The sequence below is a fragment of the Pelecanus crispus genome, chromosome 1 (genome assembly GCF_030463565.1).
Source record: "Pelecanus crispus isolate bPelCri1 chromosome 1, bPelCri1.pri, whole genome shotgun sequence".
In the NCBI taxonomy this organism is placed as follows: Eukaryota; Metazoa; Chordata; class Aves; order Pelecaniformes; family Pelecanidae; genus Pelecanus; species Pelecanus crispus.
This window is the reverse complement of record NC_134643.1, coordinates 67284696-67312282: the sequence shown is the minus strand read 5'-3', so window position 1 is coordinate 67312282 and position 27587 is coordinate 67284696. Positions and strand designations below refer to the sequence as shown.

The 27587-nt window shown below is 42.3% G+C and overlaps 1 protein-coding gene across 1 annotated transcript; it reads right to left on the bottom strand.

Moving 5' to 3' along the window:
- Positions 1 to 1868: 1868 nt before the first annotated feature.
- Positions 1869 to 27361, bottom strand: FAM180A (family with sequence similarity 180 member A). The gene is made up of 3 exons (XM_009480038.2): positions 27286 to 27361; positions 3243 to 3343; positions 1869 to 2222 (listed from the first exon to the last, which is right to left on the bottom strand). The coding sequence occupies exons 1-3, from the start codon at positions 27359 to 27361 to the stop codon at positions 1869 to 1871; spliced, it is 531 nt and encodes a 176-aa protein (XP_009478313.1).
- Positions 27362 to 27587: the final 226 nt, after the last annotated feature.

Genomic DNA, 27587 nt, shown 5'->3' with positions numbered 1-27587 from the left:
AGTTTCCTTTGCCATATGCCAGCGAGGCTTTGAAGGTGGTCAGCAAAGATCTTCAGGTATAAAAGTGCACCTACACGTATGTGCGTCTAAACGCAAACGTGCACACTCATGCATACACATACAGAAACTGCCGGGAGAAACAGGACTGACTCTGTGTTTTATAAGCCCTTTGTACAGCTGTGTATGCCATTGCCAGCCTGGCCCTAAGGCTGCTGTGGTTCCACATTCCCACGGGTGATTGCCAAACCCAGTGTGCTCTGACTGCTTGCACTATTTGCTGCAACAAGGTAGTGCTGGATGGATTTTTTCAGCTCCAGTCCATGGAGTATCCCTGTTAAGGGACACAGAAGAGTTCGTTCCTTTTGCTCAACTGATGCAAAAGCGACAATTAAATGTGATTCCGAACTGGGGCTGGAATCCTCAGTTCTCTTTTACAGCCTCAGGGATTTGTGATTTGGGCTTGTGTCCTTAAGATATTATGCAAACATAGAGATAGAGAGTGCTGGTATGAAAGGATGAAATAAATGTTCAGCTGTTTTCCCATGCTCTGGAAGTAGAAGCACCTTTAATATCAATAGAGAAACAGAGTTCCTATAACTTGTTCACAAAAATTAGGGGATTTGCTTTAGAAGAGCTTGGATTTTTCATTGCTAGTCATCTGTCTGACAAGATATATCTTCTTTTTCTGTCCATTTTCTGTCCATGATTTTTTTGTTGTTTATAATAATCAGTTGCACTATTTCTACAAACAGTTTTTGCTGTAAACAAGTACTGCTTTTCCACTGCTCGCAAACTCATTATTCCCACCACTGGATTGGTGAATGGCCTTTTCTTCTAAGTGGTTGGATGCAATTGTTCCCTGACTGAACAATTTAGGATTCCACCATGTACTCAGCACATAGTGCACACACATGCATGAACATACACACACATATACACAAGTGAATATATAATTTACGATCAAAAATGAACCACACTGCTACATTCAGCACCAGGTACGTTTTAATGCACCTTCCTCCCTTGCCTCAGGGGGATTCTGAAGCACAGGTTTAAATGACCTACATTCAAGTGATAGAACCAGGAAAAATGTGTCATCATTAAACTAAACAGGGCCTTTGTCTTGCCTTTGACTCCACTAAGGACAAATCTATGTTCCCTTCAAAAACAAGGAGCAGAAACGAAGTCATGTGCAAATAACAAAAGAATCATTGCAGACTGCTTGGGAGTGTGGCTCTAGAAGTGGGGAATATATTCATAAGAATTGTTTGCTTCTGGTGTTCACAATGCCCTTTGTCTTCTGCAAATGTTACTGCAATTAAAAACTGGCTCAGCCAAATGCAGTGAATCAGACAGTGCTTATTTACAAGAATATTTGGAATGAATAATATTTGGCATAATTTCTGAAGGCTGACAGTTATGAAACCTCTTCCTTCTACAGAGGGCCTTTGTATCTCTTCATAATATTCTTTTATTGGACAGCCAAAATATGAACTTGTTTCCCCAACTAGAAAAGTGGCATTCTCCAGCACATACACATAGGTATGTGAACATAAGAATAGTATACTTATGTATTGCTTATAGGAAACCCACAGGATGAAAAAAGGGCATGTCTGTCTGGGGCGTACACCAGACTCCCTTCTTTGCCTGCCACAGAATGTGCCTCCAAGCCAGCACAGAAAATGAATTCCCAGGACTGAAGATAACATTTTTCCCTATTTAACATGGAACTATAAAGTGGATTCCACAAGAGGGAGCTAGAAAACAAATAATCTTTCATGAAGCAGGCTATTAAACTCTTTACAGAATAAAGTGGAGGACGTCCTATGTGTCCCTTATCAACCAGAAGAGGTGGCTGAGTTGCTGTTGCATCAAGTCTCCCACTGTGATGGCTCTTTGTTGTATGGGAGCATCAAGTCGTGCTTCAGGGCTTTGTAAAGATTGACAAAGGATTCAACCCAAGCATCTTTCTGGTGCCCCTGGGACTGAGCAGCCCTGTAGGCTGTGTAGACCATAGTCAGCACTGTCCTTTCAAAGTCTTCTTTCTTGAGGACCCTTGGGTAGGAAGACAGCCTACTGCTCAGCCTGCGGATCTCTGTGATGCTCTTGGGGATAATCTCATTGCAGATGGTGTCAAATTCAGCAGCCTTCCTCAGTGAAGCGAGTTCCTCATCTTTGATGGAGATCCTCTGACCTTTGTCAATGTCAAGCTCGGCTAAAAGAAACTGGTACAAAATCAGAACACAGAAAGCTATTTATCTTCTCCAAGAGACTCTAGGCAGAGTAAATGTGAATTAACAACATGTCCTTAGGTCTTTACTTTAGGTCAAATGGAGACAAAACTCTCATTGCACTGGCTGGAGGTGGGGCAGACCAGAAAGTCTCTATGTGAATGTTGGACTCCTGTGTTACCTACCTGGGAAAATTAGAGACAGGCTATGGGGAAAGGAGGGAGGAAAAGGAAAAAGCAGGTAGTTTGCTGTCCAAAACAGGCATGGGTTGCTACTGGTGCCATGTAGGGATTAGAAAGATGGAGACAGCAGCACAGCTGGGAAAGGCCATTTACTCTGCCAGAGACACCAGTGGTGGCCTGGCTCTGCATGAAAGAGCACAGCAGTGGCTTCCCAGCTCATCTCCCCTGTTTGGACATCCAATCCCAGTTTCTCAAGGTGTGGGATAGAGAGATTTGACCCATGCACCTTCTTCAGGTGGGCCACTTTCCCTTAGCTAACCATACGACACTGTTCCAGACTGTGCATTACATCTGCAGTCTCCACTGCTGTGAAAGAGGGGACCTGAATCATTTTGAATTGAAACAGTCATGCTCTTCAGATTACTTTGCAATGACTAATACTCGTTGCTTTAATGATATGAACAAATAATTTGGGACTGAGACTTAGACAAAAAAATTTAAATGCTTTGTGTTGTTAGTACGTAACTGTTCTGGAAGAAAGTTTCTTTCAGTGGAAAGCCATTTGCTCTGGTTTTCATTTTGCCTGTCAATGAGCTAGAACCCACATTTGAGGTACGCAGGCTACTGCTGCCTGCTTAAGTGCTGAAAGAGCTGAGTTTATCATATATATGTCTGCTCCCTCCCTTCTGGTGAGCTATTACATAGTCTGCAATAGGTTTACTGCTGGGATGAGTAGAAGTGAGTTGAAGACAGATAATACATAACCCCAGTGTGGACAGTAACCCCAGTCTTGGTTAGGGCTTAATATACCATCTGCTCCCATATACTGAACCTCATACAGCAGGACCACATCTTCCAGCGAGTTTTGTAGCACTGGGTTAAGGAAGGCAGCTGAGGACCTCTTGAATCGCTGAGCAGCGGGGAAAAGCATAGCTGGAAAATAATAATGGGAAAAGAGAGGTTCCATAGGATGGCAAACACTGAAAAGAGGAAGCATTTTTCAATAGTAGATTCAACCAAAGAACTGCCTGTTGCAGACTTACTGTACAGTATGACTTCTCACAGTAAATAAAATGGGCAGCATGGACTGCTTAGACTATAATCTACTATGGATGGAGGTTAGCTGTTTGTCCTATATCTATACAGTTTCTAATACAGAGTGGTTTATAATTGAAGCCTGGGACTCTGTGTTAGGCAGCCACAGTGTTAGGAATAATAATGATAACTGCAACATCAACATTGCCTGAAATACATGTTATTCTCCTGGCTCTGCAAGGGGAAATCAATACTGACCTTCAACATAGCCTTCTTTCTTCAGGCCATTCACCTACTGACACGTTTATAAGACTCTACATTTCTCCTGGTTTCAGCTGTCTAAAAGTTCATCTCTCCTTCGTTGATAGAGACAGCTCCTCTAGAGAGTATGTCACCTCATCTGTCCTGGGCATAATATGTGTGGAAGGAGTGACTCACCCTTTGGAGATGCCTATGTCTATTCATTGAGCCCGTTACCAGCTGAGACAAGACAGCTACATTCAATGAGGTGAATCCCAGTTTATTATGACTTTAATACTTCACAGTGTTATAGCTAGAAAAAACAAAGTCTGGTATGATCAGGTATTCACCACTGTGAAGCGTACTACAGATATTGTCTCAGGGAAATGAGACAGAAAACATATGTATACCCCCTGAGCACAGCACCCCAGTGAGGTAGAACACTTGTGGAATCAATGACCTGTACAGTCTGGAGTACAGAAGCCATCTGATGCTACATTACAGATCATGTAAATGCTTTGAGTTACTAACTAGGTTACTGACCAGGTAACTAGGTACTATTAAAAGGTGTCAGTTCCTTTCAGAGCAGAGGGGAAAAACCCTGTTTTGTTTCATGTTATGTGTATATGAATTAGATGTTAATGTTTATGTAACAGTGGTTTGGATTTGTTGGATTTTTTTCTAATACTCAGGAACAGGAAGGGTTTTTTAAAGCTGTGCTTATGTGACTATCGGTGCATTTCCTCATAAAACTTACTTCTCAACCGTAACTGTTGTTTAGCAATAGTTAAATTTGGAAACCAGTTCTAGAAAAGGAAAAAAAACCCACCTTTTGAAAGGCATAAACTTTCTAGCCTAAATGTAGTCCTGTTTCCTGGGCCATTGCCAACTGTTGACTTTGTCAAAGTTTCACTTGTTAATGATATTTAAGTTCAAGTAATGCAAGGAGAAAGAAACCAGGCCCTCAGAGATTGTGTTAATTAGGACCTTTACTATCTAGCATAAGGAAAATTAATTGGGATAACAGTAGGTATGAAGTAATTCATGCTTGACCCAGCAAAGGGTATTTTGGCCTTGAATTAGCTAGGGAACCTAGTATAGGTAAAATAGTTTGTTGAATTGCAATAAACATACTGCTGCTGGATACTAGTAACTGTAAATGCATCCTGCAGGGATGGGTTTCAGGCATTTTGGTAAGACACCTACAGGGCTAAGTGCTTCCTATTGGATCCATGTGAGTTTAGATTAAAACTTGTTTAAATAACCAAATAATATTTGCAGGGTACATGACTAAAAGCCTGAAGGAATGAATGCACCAAGTAAAAGAACAAAGATGTTGAAAAGGACTTGGTCTCTGTAATAGCCTTTCCCCAGCATGATGCATTTACCACCTGAGCATCTCCTCTGGTCCAGCCAAGGAGGGGGTGAGTTTGGGAAAATTCACAAGCTGCCTGCATGTTCTGCTTTGTGAGAGTGCCTGGCTGACCACTGGCAACTGGGGCTATACCCATTTTCTGCTGCTGCTCCATCACTGATGTTCACCCCTCTTGCTCAGAGCTTTGCTGAGGCACACTGGAGCTATTCCATCTTTCACTCCTGGCAATTCAAGAATGCAGTTGAGTGCATCTGAAGCACTTGAAACTTCAAGCACTAATTGCTGAGTAATTAAAACTTTTATTACCGGGCAATTAAAACTCTAATTACTAAGCAGCTGGCAGAAATCCAGCCCATAATGATGACGATTCATTTTTATCTCTTTTAGATGCCCTTTCAGTGGAAACAGCCTCAGAGTGCAGAGTACCTCTACATACGCAGGTGCTTTACATCTCAAATATTCCCTGAGCCATGGAAAAGGTGTATATGGCATCTTGCTTCAATGCTGTTATGCTTATTGTCATCACACCAACCGCTTTTAGCTCTCAGGCCAAGTGCAGATTCCTACCATGGAGCTGAGCTAGGAGTCATCAGATTCAGCCCATCACCACTCACCCAGAAAAGCCTCAGTGAAAGACTTGCACAAAAATAAATGCCATATTATCGATTTGCTGAATCCCTTGTAACACCTCAGAAAGCAGCTGGGTTTTCCTACCCAGCTGTTCCCAGGATGACAGAGATTAGGTTAGGAAATTCAAAGGCACAAGAGCCTGAGCTGCTATATTGTGAGAAAGGACTTTGTATGCGTATCAGAAGCATGCCATCCTCTGTAGGGACCAGGCTAGCACTGACTCCCTGATCTCATTATCTTGTTCCCAAAACATATCAAACTTTGTTACAGTTCTTAGAGACTCTACTCATAAACTCTTTCAGAGCTCATTTATATTTGTCACAGTGATCTGATTTTCCTGATCCACATTTTATTTCAGTCCTTCCCTTTCTTTCTGCACAGTAGTCAAATCCTTCCTCCATCACTCCTTCCACAGTCCTCTCCATGAATTCATGAGTTTCTTTGCGATTGTGTGAGCATTTAGAGCAAACATTCTCTGATTTTTATTACACTGACTTAACACACATGTAAGTTAAGCACAAAAGCTGAGACAGAGAAAGATTTGCAGCCAGTTTCTGCATTTAGTGATTGCAAATTCCACTTGAAACATATCTGCTGACTTGACTTCTTCCTGCATTTACTTCCATCTCTGACATGAGTTAGCTGGACAGTATCAAAGAACAGCAGAGGAGTAATACTGTGACTTACCATTTCTTTACTATTTTCTTTCCCAAGGGAGTTCCCTGTAAAGCTATCAAGCAATTATTTCATAGGAAGATGCAGAGCAATGTGCGTCATTTTATGGTGATGTTGCAGCCAATTCGTTTCAATGGCAGTAGCCATGAATGTCTGAGGAGCACAGATCCCTAATCAGTATTGACAGAGGAAGCCCAATCCAGTTATCTCTGAAGTCAGTGGAGAGACTCTTATTGTTTTCACTTCTGTTACAAATGTGTCAGGACATCTCCAATGGAGATGTAGGTGCTTCTGTCCTAAGGGCTGAACAGTCACATAACAAAAAGCTTATGATCCACAGAGATGAGGTAGGAAAAATAAGGTTTTGATTATCCTTACTGAAAACATTTTCTATTATCTATCGGTGTACCACCAGGCTCATCCTCTTCCAAATCCCTTCTTCAGAGGGGCCTTAGGAGTGCTCCCTGATCTGACCTCCCTTGCTGCCCACCGAGGCCTCAGGGCTGGAGGTGGATGGGAGAAGTGTGCCTGAGCACAGCCACCTGCTGCCAGCCCACCTGTGTGACCTGGAACCCCTGTGCCCTGGAGTGCACCACTGCTTGTGCCTGAAGATGGTGGGCAGCCAACAAGTCTAGTCTTAAGGATGGCTAAAAGTGCCCATCAAAATGTGGTGCGGGAGTCCCTGTTTTCTGCACCAGTCACTGCAGGAGTCCGTCCAGTCTCCTATGGCTCGGTTGACTCAACTCCACTTCTTAAGGACTACCCAGGTTTTTAAACAAAAGCTGCAGCCAGGTTTGCCAACTCATTGGCCTGCTTCTAACTATTTAGCTCATGACAGCTTAGAAATGTCTTTACGGTTTAAACATAGCATCACATCTGAGGCTGACAATAGTTTTACTTTAAAAATGCTTTCGCCTTTTTTAAGAACTGTGCCAGAATTCTCTGGACCTCATTAGCCACATGATAAACATTTGTGATCCTCTCCCAGGTTTTCCACTGGCGATGGTACAGATGTTTGGTTTTGCTTTCCAGTCCACACTCCTGCTCATGATTTCCCAATTGCTGCCTGTGATGTGTTTGCTCAATAAGTACAGAGCATAGCTGCAGGAGAGCTCAATTATTTGTGCATCATCAATGCCCTTTGCTTCTCCTATGAAAAGGTATGAAGCCAAGAGCATGAATCAAGCCCTGTGCAGGCCATCGCTCCAAAGCACGTACAGATCCCCGGGGCTCCAGGACATGAACACAGTTTCACTGGGGTCATGACTCAGTAGGAATTATTTTGATTGACTTCAGCGGCATGGAAAAGGACTAGCTCATTGCTTCAGTGGGACCCCTTTCATGAAGGACAGGAGGAGCAGAGGAACAAGAAGGACTTGTGGGCCAAAACTCCTGACTTCCTGCAAGCAAAGCAAAGCAGAGTCGCCTGTTGGCTCAGGGAAAGGCAGTGGCCCAGCTGGAGTTGTCCTATAAGCCAAATTCAGTCAGCAGGCTGCCAGTTGTGTCCTTCTGTCTTAGATTACTAGGGCCTGACTCTGAAAAACTCATAAAAATAATTTCTTTGGGCATCACTGGCTTCCTGGGACCAGCCCCATATTTCTGGGAGCGCAAGGCAGAGAGTGGTTGCACAGGCAGCAGCAGTTCCTCTTCAGTGATGGACCTAAAAAGGAAAAGCGATCTCTGAAGCTCCTTCATGTGTTCACCAGCAGTTGTAATGGGGATTAACAGGGCTGTGCAAGACAATATCCTCTCAGACCACCACAACTGTCTTTTTACCGCAAGCTCACAACCACCCCTTAGTAGTGAGAAACTGCTACAAGCTCAGCAGTACATCCAGCTTGATCCCTCACAGCAAAAGTTTCCCTTATCTGCTCAAAGCTTTTGAAGTCAGGACTCCTAGACCTCAGTAGAAAGAAGTTAATGCATCCCAAATTATAATGACAGCAATTTCTCCCTATTTGGCTTTATCTTCTTGGTAAAGCAGAGAATAAAAGTGTTTACTACAAAATAATTGTTCAGTGCTGTGAGTGCATTTGTGCATGGGAACAAATATGCATAATGCCCCCTAAATTAAAGGAAAGGAAAATGTGAAACTTTATAGGATATTGTTCATGAAGGCATGGTAAAGCATGCAAAACATTTTTTTTATAAATTCATTGGCTATTGTTGTTTTGTTCCATCCTACAACAAGCCCAGAGAAACAGAACATTTGAATTATACTCCAGTGGTGTGAGTTTTTCCCTAGCTTAAACATCACATGGCTAGAAAAGCAAATTAAAAAAAAATCTGTGGCCATGCTCAGCCTTTTTTTATGGCAGCTTCTGCAAGAATCAAAAAAGCCATCTCCTGGGCCAGATGCATAACCCTTTTAAGCTTGCTGATAGTCAGCCTGGAGCATATGCTGGTTCCACTAGTGAGCTGGAAATTTTCCTTGTGTCATGACATTTTTCTCTAACCTACCTGGTATTTGCACTAAATGGGTCTCAGCACACCCAGAGGCTCCTGTCAAGAGAAGACATTTGTAGATAACCTAATAACAGATTTTCTCACTAGCACTGACTTCTTTGAAAGATGAAGATGATTCTTCAAGACGAATTCAAGCATTTGCCAAAGCGAATGAACTCAGCACTGTCCACAAGCTGATTGTATAGGCAGACACAGCAGCCACTATAATGCCATGCAGAAATTGTGAGTGATCTGGGCTGGCTGAACCTATTTTGTTGCAGAGATTGCTGGACAGTTACTAGAAGTCATTGTTGCTTTGGATCTTATGGCAAATGGCTGAAATGCTCTCAAGAAGATTTTCTTTGACAGTATGTGGGAAGCATTGTTTTGAACTCAGTCTCTACATTTCTCCTTGACCATGTACTGCAGAAGAGAAGAGGACATGAGTGTCAAAGTTTGTGTACCCTTGATAAAGGCTTTTTGTTTCATGTTCATCTCTGACCACCTTGCTTATGAGGGTTTACAATCAGACCAGAACTATATTTTATACGTAAAGAGTTTTATTTCTGTCAGATGACTCTTTGGTGGGTCATTATGCTGAGTTGCTCCATGGCTAGAGTAACAATTCACTATCCCCAATTTACTGCCTCAGGCTGACTGAAATACCTGTCCTTACCAACCTACAGTCAATCAAAGATGCTAAATATTTTGCTGCACTGAGCAACTACCTGCTTTGTGCCTGCAGCAGATCTTGGTACCAGAAGCATTGCTTCCTCCAGCATGAAGTGGTGTTGACCTATGAAAGGTGTGTGGTGGGCAGTGAAAGTAGTAATGTAAATAACAAAAAGTACAGTGTTAATAAGTGATGAACAGGTTTTATGCATAGTAATCCCATCCTTCTTTACTTCTTGTCCTGCACTTGCCTTATCCCCAGGGGGATGCATGTTCACCATCTGTGAGGTGTTTATACTGCCCTGGGCCTGCAATTGCTGCCAGGGCAGAACCTGAGCTCTGGTTGGCCAACCTGGCAATGGAGCGTGCTCAGGAATAGCTCATCTACGCTTCCTGACTTTTTGCTTTTCTGTATCAAAACTGCTATATTAGAAATCATTGAACACTTTGCCCTAGCACAGGAGAAACAGAAAGAGTGGGAAGCTTGAGGAAGAATAAGAGGAATAAAATAAGGGAAACACACACAAAAACCTAGAAAGACAAAGAAAAAACACTGCAGTGCTATAGGGTAGCTTCTGAAACTTGTATCTCAAATTGCAGTTACTCACATAAGTAGCTCCCATGACAACAAGTGCAATGCAAAGGCTTGTGCATTCCAACTTTAATACATTTAAATCTCCATTATTGGGAGATTAAATCCCAATGCCCCTTAAGAGAACACAGCAGCGAGATGGAAAAGACTTTTTAATTACAAACCAACATGAACTAGCACATTTTTAAAAGCAGCTACCAAGAGAATTTTGCCTCTTCTTACTTTTAGCTCCATATCCTTGCTATCTTAGCTCCTAAGACTAAAATTAATAGTGGCAATGGTCTCTCTTTATTCCTGCCTGTTGGCTAACAGTGAGAATAGACATTTGTGTCTTCTGTAATTACAAAAAGAATGGCTAAAAGAAGAAAGCTCCATCTTGAAATTCTAAGTTTTGTCAATAAGGATGTAGAAAGTAGATCTCCCTACAAAAGTTGGCAACAAGCAACACTGTTCTTAGAAAAAAAAAAAAAATCAGTTTAAAACACTTAGAATTAAAACCAGATTGCATTAAATTCCTTAGTTCATCACATAATCAGTTTTTTCAAAGTTACCTTTTACTCATTGGTCCCCTTTTAAGAAACACACTTATTCTGAAAAGGTGTCTCAGTTCCATAAAACAGAACCCACTCCAACCTACAGTTCTGTGCTTCATAAATGTCCTGAGATGTGTTAGATCAGATTAACGTGCAACAGAGTTTCTATATAAAAACTAGAGTGGTAGTAGCCTTTCTAGCTACTTGGCATGAGTAAGAAAAGTAAAGGTGTATTAGAAAGACCAAAAAAACCTTATGTTTACAGAAATGGATATTGCTAGAGAAGGGAATGGTGCATCTGAGTGTTTGTGAGAGGCAGAGGGTATTTCTTTCTTTTATGATTTAAGTAAAATGGTTTCAAAGATATGACTAGCATCAACCAACTAAAATGGTCTGAGAATTTATTCCCTCAGATGGAATTTCCATTATGCAGCATTTTCACCTGTTCCCAGCCTGGAGCAATGTATGCTGTGTTATTTATTCTTCTCTTGGTCATAAGGAGGGGGTCCCCACCTGGAATTATTCATGCTTACAAAAAAAGATGCAGTCAGTCAAGAGACCTTTAATGTGCTGGAGTAAAATTGCTGCAGAAGGCGTGGAGAGAAAAAATGCACACAGAGAAACTGAAGGAAAGAAGAAGTAAATGAAATATATTGTTATCCTTCAGTTTGCTGCCATATTACCAGGAACTTGGGATAGGCTATGGTGAACACTATATGAATGAAGGGCAGCCATAAAGAAAGGAAATGTCAACCCAGTTCCACAGGTTTAACACAGAGGCAATAAGCAATTTTGGTAACACAGGAAATTTCAGACACAGTTGGGAAATAAACCAGTGCTTTATATCCCTGTCTTCATTGCAGGGTCACCTCTCCTTCCCTATCTGTGTTGCTCACAACAGTCCTTATGCAAGGGGAAGACACAAAGCAATCTTAATTAAACACGTTTGGAAATGTTTCTTACAAATGAAGAAGTGAAGGGATATAATGATCCAATCTACTTCCATTTCTCCCAAGAACAAACAGAGAAGGAAGGGAGTGACGGAGGGAAGAAATACAGGCGGGTGTTGGTTTCAGTGCTCAGCCATGGGGAAGGACCCTAGGAGCAGAGCAAAGTGGCCAATTCTGCTGTTGAACAATGGAGCAACAGCAATGGAAATCAGAGCTCTGCTACACAGGAAAAGACAGAGCTGCAACAGCTCCAAGAGCTCTATGGATCATGCTATTGCTGCTCTGAAAGGAAAGCCCTTCAAAACCAAATCTCTCTCTCCAGTTCTCTGCCCTTAGTATATTAGCATCACAGAGACCAAAGGCTCGAGCCCTGCACCACCTCCCAGGTATGTATTTACACAGAGCTGAGACACTGAGCACAGAGGAGAGGCATCCAGTAGTTAAGAATGGCCTTTTTACATTTTTTTGTACTTTCTTTTTCAGTCAGGCTTCCTTGGTTTCCTTGCAGGCAAAGGTGACTGAGTAGCTACTGTTTTGCTGAGGCTGACCTAATCACAGCTGCAGCTGCAAGGGGCAGTCCAGGGTGCCTGCCCCCCAGTCAAGCTCTCCCTCCTTCCCTTTGTGCTGACACCCATGTGGCCACACAGTGAGACAAGCCAGGGATCTGTCTGGTCATGAGTGAAGGGACAATGCAAACCAAAAAAGAGTGGTAGATTTTAGCTGTCTCATTCCCCTTCACAGCTGCTACGCCAGCAGCGCTCCTACGTGTGAGAAACTCCCAGTGCAAGTGTGGTTCAACTGCTCTTAGGACATTTGGCAATGATTCCAGTTCTCAGATGACATAAGGATGGACATCAGCCCTAGTTAGGAAAAGCAGAAGCCCTTCCTCATGCCTACACACCCTTGATCTAATCACCAAGCTCATGGGCTCCTTTCTGTGGATGGCCACCTCAACTAGGGTAGTCATTGTTCCTGCTAGAGGTGAGGATTGGCTGCAGGGCCACTAGCTGCCAAACACTTTCCCTTTTATGCTTACATCCACCCAAACTTTTAACAGAGTAAATTCAATTGGCACAAAGAATATCTAAAATTTATTCCAAGACTGTATGGTGAGAAAGGAATCAAAGGTCCAGTTTGAACAACAGACCAAGAAGAAATCAGTATGAATTTTATTTCATTATCACAAATGACATTTCAGTTTCTTCAGTCCAAGTATTAACTGTTGTCAATGACTAGTTTCCATAAAATGTCTATTCAGAGAGTAGGAACAATATCAAGCGCTTTATCTAAACAACCAATACCTTCTAGATTTAGGAGCTCTCTTTGAAATTACCTTGCCTTTTTATCTGGGAGAATGGAAATGCCCTACTACATGCTAACAAGAGAATTAGCAGATTTCCTTCTTATGATATCTTCCAGTTTGACCTGTCTGCCTTTTCAGAAAGTATGCATTAATGAAACACAAAGCATTGGATCTGTTGAAAGGGACACTACATGAAATTCTGTGCAGGTGACCAAATTGAAAAAATACATGGGCATTCTGACTTTAAAATCTATGGCCATATGATCTGCAGATTAAGAAAAATAGTGGAGGTTTCTTGTTATTGTTGATTGAGTTGTCCTGTGCTGAATTATTTTATGGGAACTGTCCCACTGAGATCAATGGAGCTGTTAGTTGAAGTGAAGAAAAACAGAAGAAATGATGGGGACCCTGGAATTATTCACTTAAGCCATCTGTGAATAGTTTCAACTAGCAAGTAAATTCAAGTGTTTGACGGTGGATCTAGGAACTGTTATTGGACTAATAACAAACTATTATTTTACTTGTCTATGAACTGGTCACCCACATATAGCAGCACATGTGAAACAACAAGCTATTCCTCAAACTCACTAAGTATCAATATCACAGCTCAAAACTGAGGAGGAATAAACATTATATTAACCTTTTCTTCTCGCTTAAATTAGAAAGAACCAGAATTGTTTTTCCCTTTCCTTCAAATCCCCATCCAAGTTGAAATAAATTGTTAGGAGGAGAATACATAAATCCCAATTTTCTGCTTTCTCTGCTCTGGGATTTCACTTGTTCTTCAAAAACAGGGAAACCCCAGCTGCCTTTCCAGCTGTTCATTGAGCTCCAAATGTCAGTGCACCTGCTGCTGGTTTTCTTAATGACATGAATATGTGCTGGATGGAGAAAGCATATAAATCATCCTTGCCCAATAGACAAAAAGCAGGGGGGATACTGGGTCCTTTTTGTCAGGAAATTAGTTATTTCTGGAGACAATGCCTTTTCAAAATACTGTATGTTTTCTAGTAGTGATGATAAAGACAAGAAGTCTGATAAAGTAACTCAGAGCTGAAGATAGATTTAGGTTAGATTCTGAACTTGACTGGTACAGCTGTTTTGCCACCTGAGCAGAACATGAAAGGTGAAAAACTGTGCTGTATCCCTGGCTAAGGGGCAGAGGAACCACATGTCTCTCCTGGAGCAGTGATTGAGGGTCACTGTGAGAAGGCATCTATTCTGTCAAGTTCACACCTGCATGAATGTCTGGGCTCCATTATGTTAATTTCTGCATCTGCATGAAAATAATATTAAAAAATTAATGGAACTCAAATATCATCATCCACAAAATCAGTGGATTTCAGTGTGTGCAGATGCAATGGTGGGCCAAGACAATCTTTGTGATATTGCTGGAAACAGCAAAGAAATCTGAAGGATGAATGCAAAATGGATTATTTTTATAGCTGCCTTCTCCACTCCACAAACACACATATGGGATTTCTATTTTACAAAGCTGTTATTTTTCCACTGTTCCTTGTTATTTCATGCTCTCCTAAAATCTGACTATTCCTAGATCTTTAAGGTTTCACAGTCTGTTGAAATAAAGCTGAGACTGACGTACAACTGGATTCTCCATTAAATACAGAAAGCCCTGCCAGAAGCTTGAAGATTGCAAATTGCTAAAGGCAGATGGACACTGTGGACAAGGTCCTTAGATGACCTGAGCTGGCACCACCAGCCCCGTGATGCTGCTTTGCCAGCAGCTAGGTCACAGAGAGCCCTGTGCTGTGAAAGGCACACTTGGCATCAGAGGGAAGAGAAGGTTAGATTCAGGCTTACAGAACTCTTATAGCCAACAAAATAACCCAAATATCTTGTTTTCTGAGGAGTGGGACCTGAAAGGCACAAAATGCTGCCAGTTCATCCTGAAATTGATGGAAATTCAAAACTCAACATCTTTCACTGCTGCAGTTCCTGCCCCTATGGATGCCACCTCTCAATGGCTCCCAGCCCAAGAGGACCCTGCCAATTTGTCCCATGTATTTGATTCAGTGTTATTCTTCCTTACCATACATTCTCTTCTCCTGGAGTCTTTTGAGCTGAACTGGTAAAATAGATTTTGGCTAACAGGAAAATAGTCTAAGTAAATGTTTAAGGAAAAAATGTTAATGACCTCATGCTCTAAACTTAGGAAGAATAAATTTGGAGAAAGGGAGGAAGACTTGATTTCCAATGAAAACCTCTAGCATGTTGCTGACTGCAAACAGGTGGGAATTTATTCTTTGATTTCATTCCTCTATGCATGGGGACTGATAAAGAAGACATTATTAGTGGAGAAGCACTTTAGATAAGTTGCTGTGATACTCGCATTGTAAATTTCAACCTGTCTTTTCCTGGATTTGGGCTTTCTTCTTACTAATTCAAACACTCTGAAGCTTGCATAATGAATTGTGCTTACTTTGAAAAGTTTTTGCCAGCATGTATACACTCCATGGGTTGTCATTATAGGCTGCTAATGAAAAATCTTTTTGGTCAATCTGACGTCTGTTGTCTTGTCTTGTGCCTAGAGAAGCACTCCTTGCAAAAACTAGACTTCATCATGTGATGATTCTGCATGACAGTTTTTCAGCTTGGTAATGATAATGGTCTCCCAGGTAAGCTTATAGAGATCATCTGGTTATGAACATGCAATATTCATTTTACAACTTCTTCACATGACTTCCTTTTGTCATATTAGGGGAATTTTATTACTGGTCTTTGGCCTATAGGTAAGAGGTAATCATTGTCTGAGATACTGGAGTACACTAATACAACTAATAATTTATAAACGTAGATTGACATTTAGTATGGCCACAAAATAAGGCAGGGACTCCTTGTCCCCCTATTTATACTTCTAAATGCTAGCCCCAGTAATCTTAAAGTTCTGTTTTGACTTCTGAGCAGTGCGCAGATATTAAGGATGAAGCAGAAAGCAAACTAGCTTGTCATGGCTGAGCTCAGACACACTGGATTAGTAGCTGTTACCCATTGCATTGGGTTACAGAGAGAGGCTGGTGTGAGCACTCCAGTTTGTTGTGAAAGGGACACGCAGAAGGTAATTTATAACTTAGTTTAAATAACATATGTGCTACTTCGTCAACAAAAGCACCCATAAGGAAGTGCACTGGGTTTTGAAAACTGGTAAGTAAACCACAGTATGTTCAAGTAGCTGCTCCCAGCTGAATTGCAGTGAGAAGGACTAGCACTCTTTTCCACCTCAGCAGGCAGACATTCAGAGGCTGCTGAGGTCCAGCCTTGGGTCAGCAGCATTCATATACAGAGGCATCAGGGGAGATACATTTGCTTCTTTGACAGTTTATGTCTTGTTTGGCAGCATGAATTCAACCAGGAGTGAAAAGCTCCTGGGGAACATCATAGATGGGTTTGAAAAGCCAGCTGGACATGATACACGCTTCCATCTTTGATCATGTAAATAGAAAAGAGGGAGGGGTATAGAGTATTTAAGACGTGATGAGTTGGTTACATTTACCTCACTGACAAATTTGTGCAAGTAGAAACTGAGCTGTTTGCTTTGATGGTGGTATTTTGTTTAAGAGTCCCTATATGTTCCTTCGGAGGATATATGTGCAAGTGTTGTTCACCTTTGGAGTTCACCTCAGCTGGACCACGCTTGCTGTGAGCAGCATGCACAGAGATTAGGGCTGACATAACTGGATGCAGGCTGGATTGATGGTCTGTGGCACATGCAGTTAGTCATTCAGGGTTTGAAGGGCATCCAGAAATTCCCAGCAAGTGTCCAACAGCCTGCTCCATAAATACATTTTCTGGCTAGAAAAGGAGTGTCTTTCTAGGGAAATACAATGTCTTATGGTATCCTTAACACTTAGCTATTTACCAGGCAGAGTCTTTAAAGACAGACTTCTCATCAGCTGGAGCCCACAGCATTTCCCCGCTGTGAACATGAGAAATACAGCACCATGGCAAGACAAGCCCCCAGTCTGTGCGATTGCCAGCTTGCGACTGCCTCATCTTTCTCAGTCCTATTGCTAAACATCTAAAACCCCTTCTCAGCTCTCTGCATTCCTGGAGGATTCCCTCCATCCACAACATGCAGCATTGCCCAGACCTCAGCCAAGTGGCTACTGTCTTCCTTCTGTGCAGCAGGGCTGGTTTTAGGAAGAGATGGAGCACAGTGAGAGACAGCGACCTGGTACGGGAAGGCAGAAAGGTTAGATAACGCAGCTAAAAACCCCAAGCCAGGGCCAGAAAGCAGGTTTTGGCTGTTCTTGATGGTTGATAGAGGACACCTGGTATCTGTAGCCCATTCATTGAAACCGGGATCCTTTGAGCTGAGCTCAGGCACCATGCTGCCTGCTTATTTCTTCCTGGCTTCTCCCAGGCATCCTGTGTGGAAGCAGGGCCATCTCTCCTTCTGCTGGAGAGCCCAACACGGCAGTCACACGCTGCCCATTGCCACTTAAGCCTAACTGGGCCTCACTGTATCTGATTTTTGTTGATTGTATCTGATTCCTGTTATGGGACACCCTAGTGTGGAAAAATCTTTGGGTACTTTTCTATCCTTTTATCTCTGTGAGCACCCAACTGAGCTTTAGATTTGCTAAGTACAAGTCAAGGTAGGTTAACCCCTTTGAGCTCTTTTTATTAAAAACCCATATAGTAGAAAGCAACAAAACAAGCAGCATGTGCATTTTTATCATTAGTCTTATTACCTTCCAAAACTTTCTGCCCAATTGGCATGACAATCCAGAAAACCAGAAATTGCTGAGACTATGACAAATGAATGGTTTCACTTAACACATGCCGTTCTACATCAAGATGTCTACAAGTAGTGTTTAACTGGAAATGGAGTTTGTTCAGTGCCAAGCCATGAACAATTGCAGTAAATAAAAACAAGGCATGCCTTAAATGCCTTTTATTTTAAGAGGGGACTTAAGACATGAACAGTCCCCTCAGACATAATATCTGCATTTAATAAATAAATTCAATAAACATTTACTTTGTGTTTCTTCAGAGCCAGACAAAAACAAAAAGGTAGTGTCATGGCTGTGAGCATTATGAAAACCAGGGAGGAAACTGAGGGCTTGCAGGACTTCATCCCTTCCTCCAGGGCCTGATAGGGAGAAACAGGGACTTATGCATCTGTGGCACTGTTTCTATGACTGGTGTTAATGGGAAAGCTTGACTGATAGTAACAGGAAATGCTGTAGCCCCACAGCCCTGTGAAAGAGCAAGTTTCTTGCAGCTTCCATGGAATAAAATGGGCTGTTTCTTGGGCAGTGGGGAGAGTCTTTTTTCATACCTACATAGTTTAGAAAGCTCAAAGTTGGGGGGCGGGGAGGCAGGGAGAGATGTGCAGAGACCTCAACATATTGCTGATTCAGTAGCAGTAACTTTGACTTCTACACTGAGACTGGTGGTAAATTGCCCAGACTAGTGTATCTCAACATCCTGATGTGCTGAGAGGCTGATGGGGACCAGAAGCAAACAGGAGTCCTGCTTACGTGAGAAAAGGCAGTGCCAGCTCCAGAGAATTGCAACCATCCCATGAGTCTGGGAAGCAGATGGATAAGATGAAGACCAGCTGTGACAGATAGATATCTTCTGAAGGGCAGGTTCAAATGGGGATGCATACCATGCTGACAAGGAGGTGAATGCTACCCTACTCTTAAACATATGTGTGCTTCAATCTTTCCCATCCATATTTATGACATTTTCTCTCTCTCCACATTTTTCCTTTCTCTTCCTCTTTTCCTCTCATTCATACTACTTCCTTCCATTTGCCATTTTTACCTCCAGCTTTTTCTCTATTCTTTCTCAGCATCTCTGCTTTTTGCTTTTGCCTCTCTTGTCTTCCTCTCTGTGGCTCAAATAAGCCCTGCCAGATTGGAAAGTCTGTACTTTTTCCAAGACAGAGGAGAGATTAGATGCATCAACTCTGTTTGGGGCATGCCACCACCTGCCAAATAGATGGAGATGATGGAATCCTGATGTTCTGGCTCGCAGCAGGTATCCACATCCAGTCCAGTGCAGTTTACTCTCTTCACAATTAGGCAAAACCTAACCAAAGTGTTCTGCTCCCCCAGTGCCATGCCAGAAAGGGGGTGTGGGGGTGGGGGGGGTGGGTGTCACACAGGCATGGCAGAAGACCTTGTGCATTTGGATCTCCAACACAAGATTGCAGTGCAGCATTGCCCTTCTACTGTCCCATTTCCTCCCAAATAACCTCCGAGCTTTGAACAACTCATTTTTTCCCTTTCTCAGTGACTTTTTTTCAGCTACCCACCTGGCTCCTCCTGAGCAGAGAGAGACTCAGTGAGTTTGGAGCCTGGCTCCTGGCTGGTGACCTGTTTCCCTGTGGCTGGGGAGGAATTTCCAGAGGATGAGTGGTATGCATGTCTATCTCAGGGGAACTGGGGAGCTGCCAAACCTAACCGGCAAACTGGGCCAGGAAAGGCCCCACACACGCTTTCACCAGAGGAAAGGAATGTTTGTGGAAACTGGGAATATTTAACTCTGCTCCTCTCCTTCTCACATTCTTCTTAGTTTCAAGCTCAGCACTGAGCTCTCCCTGCCATAAGCACTGTGATAGTGAGACAAGAGAAGTCAGGTTCTTGCTGCAGCCTGGAGCACCTCATGGGGGGATAAAAAGAGTTACCAGCTAAGGGTTAGCCACTGAGTAGGCAAGGGAGCCCTGTGACTTGTGGTGCAGACTCAAGCTAGTTTAATGTCTCTGTATTAGCAAGTATGCTGTGGGGTATATGTAATAAAACTGCCATAGCAATAGCCAAATAAAACAGGATTTTGGGGTAATGAGAGACACAGGAGGCATATGGGATCCCTTCCTCTGCTTGCTTTCCTTCCACTGCAAGAAAACCCCATAGATGATTGCCTCCTTGGGGACTTTTTTCTGTATGTTTCCCCACAAGTGTTATTTGCAGCTTATCCTCAAGTTGCTTTTTTTTTTTTTCTTTCTGTGATGCTTTTGATACATTTCCTCCTCTGCATCCCACCATCAGCTATCCATGTAGCAGACCTGCATGAGCTTTACCCATGCCAGCACCATTTGGCTGAAAAACACTTTAACCAACAAATAATGTGTTTGGGCTGGAAGATTTTAACAATCAGGGTTAACAATCAGACCAAATTCCAGATAATGACCAAGATTGTGGCCTCACTCTTGAGACTGGCAAAACTCCCATTGATTTCAGTGGTGCTCGTTTGCACATTTCAGTGCTCTTAAAGTTAAAGCAAGGAGCAGACTGGTTTGCCCACTTTAAGACACTCACACAGAACCCTGTTTTGCTGCAGCCGGGTCCATGTACCCAGCTAGCTTCTCTGCATCTTGGATGGAATTAGCTCCATTCAGCAGAATCACTGGGATGCAGAGGGAGAGCACGTAGTTTTGCAGAGTTCAAAGTAGGTGCAGGCTGTGCACGTCGGCAAGCACCAGTGTTTGTCTCCAGCACCCTAGCCAGTTCTATGGGTCCCACCCTGTCTTGAACCCGAGCACAGGCACTGAGTGCAAAGTTAATTGCTCCACCACTCAGTGCTTTACCTTAGCAATTTACATCTTGCCTGTCACTATCCGAGTAATCAGAGCCTCTGCAACCTGATGATGTTCATTAAGACCTGCTGACTTTCCTTTCAATGACATTGTACTATTCAGTGCTTCTGACAGGATTTCTTTCTGCCTGAGAAGTCATTACACTCCTGCTGAATCTGGCATCATCTACCCCATGAAAACTAGAAAAGCACTTTATGCTTCAGAAACAGAATTTAAAAAAAAAAGGTCACCACTATTAACAACATACAGAACTACATGCACACAGTCATCCTGAAGAGGTCTGGGGCAAGTGATTTAATTACTCTGTGCCTCACAACGGAAAGGGATGCTAAATTTTCCTCTCCTTAATTACACTGAAAGTTCTTTGGAGAAGTAAAGATTTTTTTTTTTTTTTACTCTGTGTGTTTGCATAATGCCAGGTACCAGTGGGGTCTCTGGACCCAGCAGTCGAGTATAAGATAATCAGGAGGGGACTCACAGACTGCTCTACAGTCTTTGCATGTGTATATGAGTTATTTCATTCGTAACAGAGCTGCTTTCTTTGCCTATGGAAGGGAACATAGGCTTAACAGCATGCATTAAGAGCAGTCAGGTGGTTGTTAAAGGTAAGGTGAAGGGAGCTATTTCCATGTGAAAGTGTAAAGGAGGGATTTGAATGGCAGGAGGTACTTCTGAGCTGGATTTCTGTTGGGACATGAGGACCCTTGTGCAAACTGATCCGGTTCCCATGACAGTTCTATACTGGGACTGAGGAAAATAGATGGGACACTACAGTATGGAGGAATTCTGTAAAAACTACCAAAGTGGCAGCAAATGTCTTATTGACTTGCCAGTCCTCAGTACTGGGATGGAACTGGGATCACTGAGGAGATTCTACTGGTGCCACTTTCAGCTAATAGTTCATACTCAGTCTAGCATATATCAAAGAGACAACAGCTTTACCTCACGTGTCTTCCTCTTGTTGCTTACCCAGATTTCCTCAAAATTGTCTAGCTCCTTCCTCGTTTTAACTTTTGATTCTGTCAACCAGTTTATGACTGTATGAGCTCTAAGCTTTAGCCATTTTTTAGCTGCTTCCTGTGGTGAAAAGAGACTCAGAATCACTTAAATCCTTCCTTGCTAACAGCATGACTGCTTTTATAGAGTACAATATCCATCTGTGATCTAAACTAAAATGTGAAAGCTTCTATAATCTATCCTCCCTCTGATCTCATCACAGTTTAGCATCATTGGCCTAGAAGAGATTATAAACTTTGATTTTTTTAAGCATCCTTTGTATGTCTTTCTGTTTCAGGTATCCACTGTGAATTCTGATTCAGGGATCATCCTCCATGCAAGTTGAATTAAATAAGTCTGCCCCTAAAGGAGCATTTGGGGAACCAGGACATGCTAGAAAGGATTTTGATTACAGTCGCAGCCCTACCCTATTGGATATTTATCCTACGCAGGTTAAATCCATTCAGAGACTGTTATATTCTAGCTACCTTTTGCAACACCAAGCAGCTTTCCCAGGTACTAATAACTAATCCATTTTCAGCCCCTTCTTCAGTACTCTCCCTGCTCTTCCTGCAATAGCACTTTGTTTAATAGCTTCAGACTGCCACAATGGGTGATGCCCAAGGGATCTGCCACAAGGAACAGGAGAGCCACATCTGCGCTGCACAGCAAAGCATAGGCCAGAGATGTCAGATCCAGAAGCAGTATGACCATATCAGTGTGGCACTGGGTCCAACCAGGTGATCCCCATTGAAAGGCAGAGCTCATTCCCTTGGGCACATGCCATGTACATGACTATCACCCTGCTGGGACACCAGCTAGAGTCCCTGCACTGTCCTGTGACATGCAAAGCAGGCAGCTTGCCTCAGCCCTGGGTCTGTGATCTCTGCTCCACACACCATTGTGCCATGCAGATATCCTAGTTGCCTCCTTAGTTCATTAATTCTCAAATATTTTCCAAACATATTTTTGTCTTTGTTTTCTTCTAATTTCTGAAAGGGTAGAAAATATTTTTCAAATGCCTCCTTCCTACTACTTACAGTGTGTGACAATTTGGTTTTTAAGGATCTATCTTTAGGTCTATGATGTACATTTATACTCATCTCTTATACAGCTCTTTGCAAAGGAATTCAGGAAGTAAAAGCATAGGTATATAAATTGCCTTCTTCAGGTCCTCCCGCTGCAAAGCTAATTCCTCTGAATTTCAATCCTGGACCGCCCTTCGGGCAGTGCCTCCCTCTCTTTACAGGCACAGTTGCAATACTTGGTGCAGTAATAATTTGTATCAGGCAAATAAACCCCCAGACCAAGACACTCCAGCCTACAAACATGCATTCCCAGGAACTGGTACAAACCTACGGAACAGACTCGGGGTAGGTGGGAAAAACCTCTGCAGCAGATCAATCAAGCCTTTTGCAGCTCCAGTGAGGTCATTGGAATGGGTCCAACAAGCAGGAAACTTGGGGCAGTTGAGGCAATTTTCCAAGTGATCATGTGGAAGTCAGAGAAAAGGGAAATACTGCATTTTCTCCATAAGAAGAAACATGCTTTACCCAGCCAGGCTTAGACGGAGTTGGCTCTGTTTCATAACATTTCATATCTTTCATTGTTTCATGTGCACTATGTATTTTAAGAATTTGATAACAATGGCTTTATGGAAAATAAAGGAGGTTAAATAGATGTTGCATTCTAAAAAGTTCTTGCAGCTGGTCCAGCTGGTATAATTTCTTTTTACCCTTGGACCAGACCTTTGGAAACCTCAGCATGTCCTAAATAAGCCAAGACCATAACCTGGTATACTCAAGGACCGCCGGGCACATATGTGTATATGTGTTTGACCATTTGTGTTGTAATTACATGCCGTGTTCAGGCCACATTCCCTTTGCTTGTGCTGTCCAAGCCAAAAAAAGTCAAACAAGTGTTACTGTCAGCAGTGGAATCCCAGAAGTTGCTGAAGAAAGAAGTGCCTGGCTATAAGGATGCAATACGAGATGGGAGGAAGAGAGGCAAGTAAGGTCAAAAGGTGTGGGGATGCAGTGCATGCCCTAATCTCAGAGGCACTCATCCTTTGCCCACATGGCAAGACCACCGGCAACCTGGTATGTAGCAAATGATCACAGAGTACAGAATATGTTAAACACTGCTCCCTTATAAAAAGACTGGCTGGCTTTCTAGCAAAAGCCAGTATTCTTTCTCTTGTACATAGTCCTCTCTCTCCCGGCACTGGAGACCTGCCAGCCTGCTGCAGCTAAGCCCACAAGCAGAAGCAGCCTGCAAATGTTGCTCATGTAGCAGCTGCTCCATCAAACTCACAAGCTCAGTTGCCACAACACTAGAGCAAATACTAAAAGTTTGCACTATTGTGGGGAAATCAAGGAGGATGGGCCTTCTGTTCTTCCTTCTGTAATTCCTTCTGCAGAAAGCCTCTAAGGAGAACAAACTGCTCCTCTGGTGTTATGGAACAACCATTTGATTTTCACCAAGCACTAGAGACTGGGTACAAAATAATGTATGTGGACCAGATAGATCAGGGTGTGACTGTAATTCTGCTTTTGAGGTCTGGAAGGCACAGCACAGACATTGCCCAAAAGCATGAAACCTCAGTGGTGCTAACATAGCTAACACATCCTTTTCTCGCTGATGGGTGAAAAGAGTTTTACCTTCTTATTTTGTGCCTTTCAGCATCTCCTTTTCCAGCCTCCACTGAGGGGGAAGCTTACCATTGCAGCTGCTTTCACACTGTCCAAGAAGCCACAAACATAAGAAATTATACTGCATCTTCACTCCCTGAGCAACCATGTAGCAAGCATGCTACTGTTTTTTGTGTCATTTATTTGAATCAGGAAGCCCTTACAGTAAATAAACTACAACCAGCTGAGATGAAATGTGCTAATAAGGACTGCCTTAGGGTTTCTCCTCAGGGAACAGACAATTCTTATAATGAATATCTGAAGCTAACTTCTGTTCTCCAATGCATTGGTACTCATCAGAGCAGTTTGATGGAACAGGGTGGCAAGCAGCGACGCTGTCTCCAGTTACTACAGATGCATGGAGGTTTTTTGTTTATTTTTCTTGTCAAAGAACAGGATTCGTTCCTTGGCTTCTCCAGCAAAAACATCTCTTAAGATCTGGAATTCTTATTTGGGACCTTCAGAAATTAATATGACTTCATCTATACTATCTCACAGGAAACCTATGAAACCTATAGGAGACCTAACATTAGCTTTTGTCCCTAGACAGGTGTTTCACAAAATCTGAGAGGGTAATACCATACAGCTAAGCCTACAAGAGGCTCAACGAAACCTGAGATGATAAGTAAATTATTTCATCACCACTCAGGACCTTTTCTTTATTATTCTGAACATGTCCATCCTAGGGACCAAGCTTTGCCTGTGACTTCTGGACCAATGTCCAAAGCTGGATCTAGGCAGGCTGGGTGTGTGAGATTTTTAACACAAATGGCTGAGGGAGTAAAAAGAAAAAAAAGTGCTCAGTTTTCCTGCCAGAAATGCTTTTTTTTTTTTTTTTTTCCATTCATTGATGCTCATAAAAGCAAAGGGAAAAAGGAGGTGGCAGTCTGAAGTTCCCACTCACCAGTCAGCACAAGTATGTTCATCTTTCCTCACGCCTGACATTTTTGCTGAGCCAAAGCTTAAACGTTTGGTTACAAGGTCTGGGCATCCAGGGCTGCCCCAGTGCCCCCTAGTGAGAAAACGGTAAAAGCTAGACCTTGTTTTACCCAATATTGACTGTTCATTTCTATTGCAAACAACCACTGTTGGTTTTTAAAGCAGGACCCTTTGTCCTACTGTTTTTTAAACAATCTGGACTACTAGTCAACATGGAGATGATACGCCGATCTGTCTTTCATTTCCATCAGACCAGATGCTGATCTGTGTGCTTTTCCATTGCAAAACTCAGATCAGGAGTTGGGTAAGACTTAAATGACTGAGGTTTAAGCCAGACAAGAGCCAGTTGTCATTTATGGAGGGAGGCAAGAGCTCTGAGTGTGCAGAAGGGTGTGTCATGCCTCGGTACTCAAATTTCTTCTCAGGTTTCGAAGCAATTCAAAATTTATGACAGTCCTTTGGCCATCTAGATACTGCAGATGGGATTGGTTGGGCTGACACATAGATAGTTTAGGGGAGTGGAGGTTCTCTGAAGTAGCTATTGTTGAAGGAGTCATGCCTCTAAAACACATTTGGAGCTGAATAGTCTCAGCAGCTGTGGAGAAGAAATCTGGTTTCCTCCTCAGCAGACGTCTGTATACAATATTTGTGAGAACAGAACTCCTTATCGCAACAGGAAATGAATCTTCTCTTCCCTCTGAAGTCTCCAAAAATCAAGCTCTAGAGCTTCTAGCTTGAAAAAAATCTGCTTTCCCAAAAGGCACAATACAGTTCTGATGTTTTCCTTTAAATATTCATGATGATTAAAATTGGACTTTAATAGTTGCATGGATTTCTTTTAGGGTTGTGGTGGTGTTGTTTAATTAAAATAAATGTGTTAGCAAAAGTGAAGAACATCCTTAAATTGCATAGTGATTATTCCATGGAAATGAATCCCTTTCTTTTTCCTTTTTTTTCCATTTCATAGGTAAGGTGGCCTCATTCTTCCAAAAGGTAGGGTTGGATTTTTTCAGACATGCAGATCTAGTTCTGATTTCCTCACCTTTTTATGTGTCATCCCTGGAAAGACAAACTCTTATCTACAGAATTAAGGGATTTTATGATGACAATTGTTGTCATTACCTCTATTATACAGTAAGAGAAAAGTAAGCTACATGAAGGTATAATGACTCATCCAATGTCATCCAATAGGCTGATGGAAAAGCTGGGGAAAGAACCTGCCATTCCGAGTACCAGGTCAATGCCCTGTCAGAGATCCCCCACTAACTGTAAAGAACAATTAAGCATTCATACAGCCTTAGCTCTTCACTGCTTCATTCAGCCATTGCCTCCCCTACAAAATCAAAACCAAACCCAAATAGCAGACTACAAAGGAACCAGCTGTAATGAGGAAGACATGGGAGACTGGAGTGGGGAGGGGGGCATCCGAATGCTTGATTTTTTAACAGCCTCTGGTTCCTTTAAATATCTGTGAATTTCAATATCAGAACCAAATATATCATTTGGGAGGTGTTTCCTTTCTCCACTTCCAGCAGCTACCGAACCCATGCCAAATACCGGAGGCAAAAATAAAACAAAAAAGGGAAAAGACATCATCACTAGCTTTTAATCAAGCATGTCCTATGCAATCCAGTAGTCCCCAACTATTTCATAGGTTACTGTCACACACTTGAATACCAATATGTCACAACTATATATTGTCATATTGGCAGCTGAAGCCTGATAACATTGCAGGTAGCTTGCTTTATGTTGTACGTGCTAGTCTGTCAGGGTAGGGTCGTAGGCATTTCTAGGCACCTTGCACAACCCAGGCATTGTTCTGTTTACTATTACCAGGTATCTGCCTGGTGGAGCAGAAGATTATGCGACCTGTGACTGCAAAGGCTTTTGCTTTAAGGTTTCATGACCTATAATTTTTGTTAATGCAGGAGAAAAGGAGAAGGAGAGAGAAAGGAAAAAGTGAGAAAATAATGTAGTTTTGGTTCTTGGGATTTTTTTTATATCTATTTGTATTATAATAGAATACATATATATCATTTTACCTTTATGCACTTATGCATGTGTATTTTTCTATTTGTCTATATAATTATTTAGCTGACCTGTTTAATACAGAAGAAGAATTCCAGAGTTGGGAGGGACAAATTGTATATATATGTATATTGGAACATAATTTCAGACCAAATCTACAAACTCAAAGTTTTCTCTTAAATAGTTTTTCATGTTTAAATCTTACCTCTGCTCCATCTGTGGGTCACAGTGGCATGAGCACTGTAATAGAACAGCAGCAGCAGCAAAGTCTTCCAAAGCATCCTTCTCTTTAAAATATGTATGTCTAGCTGTATAGTAGCTTTTTAATTTCCTACCTCGTCTCTTTTCAGGAATAAATAAATGGCTCTTCCTCTCCCCCTCCCCCTTTGAAGGAGAACCTGTCTGTTCTTCTGAGTACAGCTGAAGTCAGTGTGCAGCTCCTCTCCCAGACCAAGTCTCCTCGGGATCAGGAAACTTACTTTCACAGACAGACTTTGTTTTTATCCA

Bases quoted from the DNA above. Each gene is read 5' to 3' on its own strand.
- FAM180A (XM_009480038.2), bottom strand. From the start codon at position 27,361: ATGCTTTGGAAGACTTTGCTGCTGCTGCTGTTCTATTACAGTGCTCAT. The intron at 3,344-27,285 runs GTAAGATTTAAA...ATTATTTTCCAG, and splicing joins GACCCACAGATGGAGCAGAG to CTATGCTTTTCCCCGCTGCT. The intron at 2,223-3,242 runs GTTCAGTATATG...ATTTTGTACCAG, and splicing joins ATGTGGTCCTGCTGTATGAG to TTTCTTTTAGCCGAGCTTGA.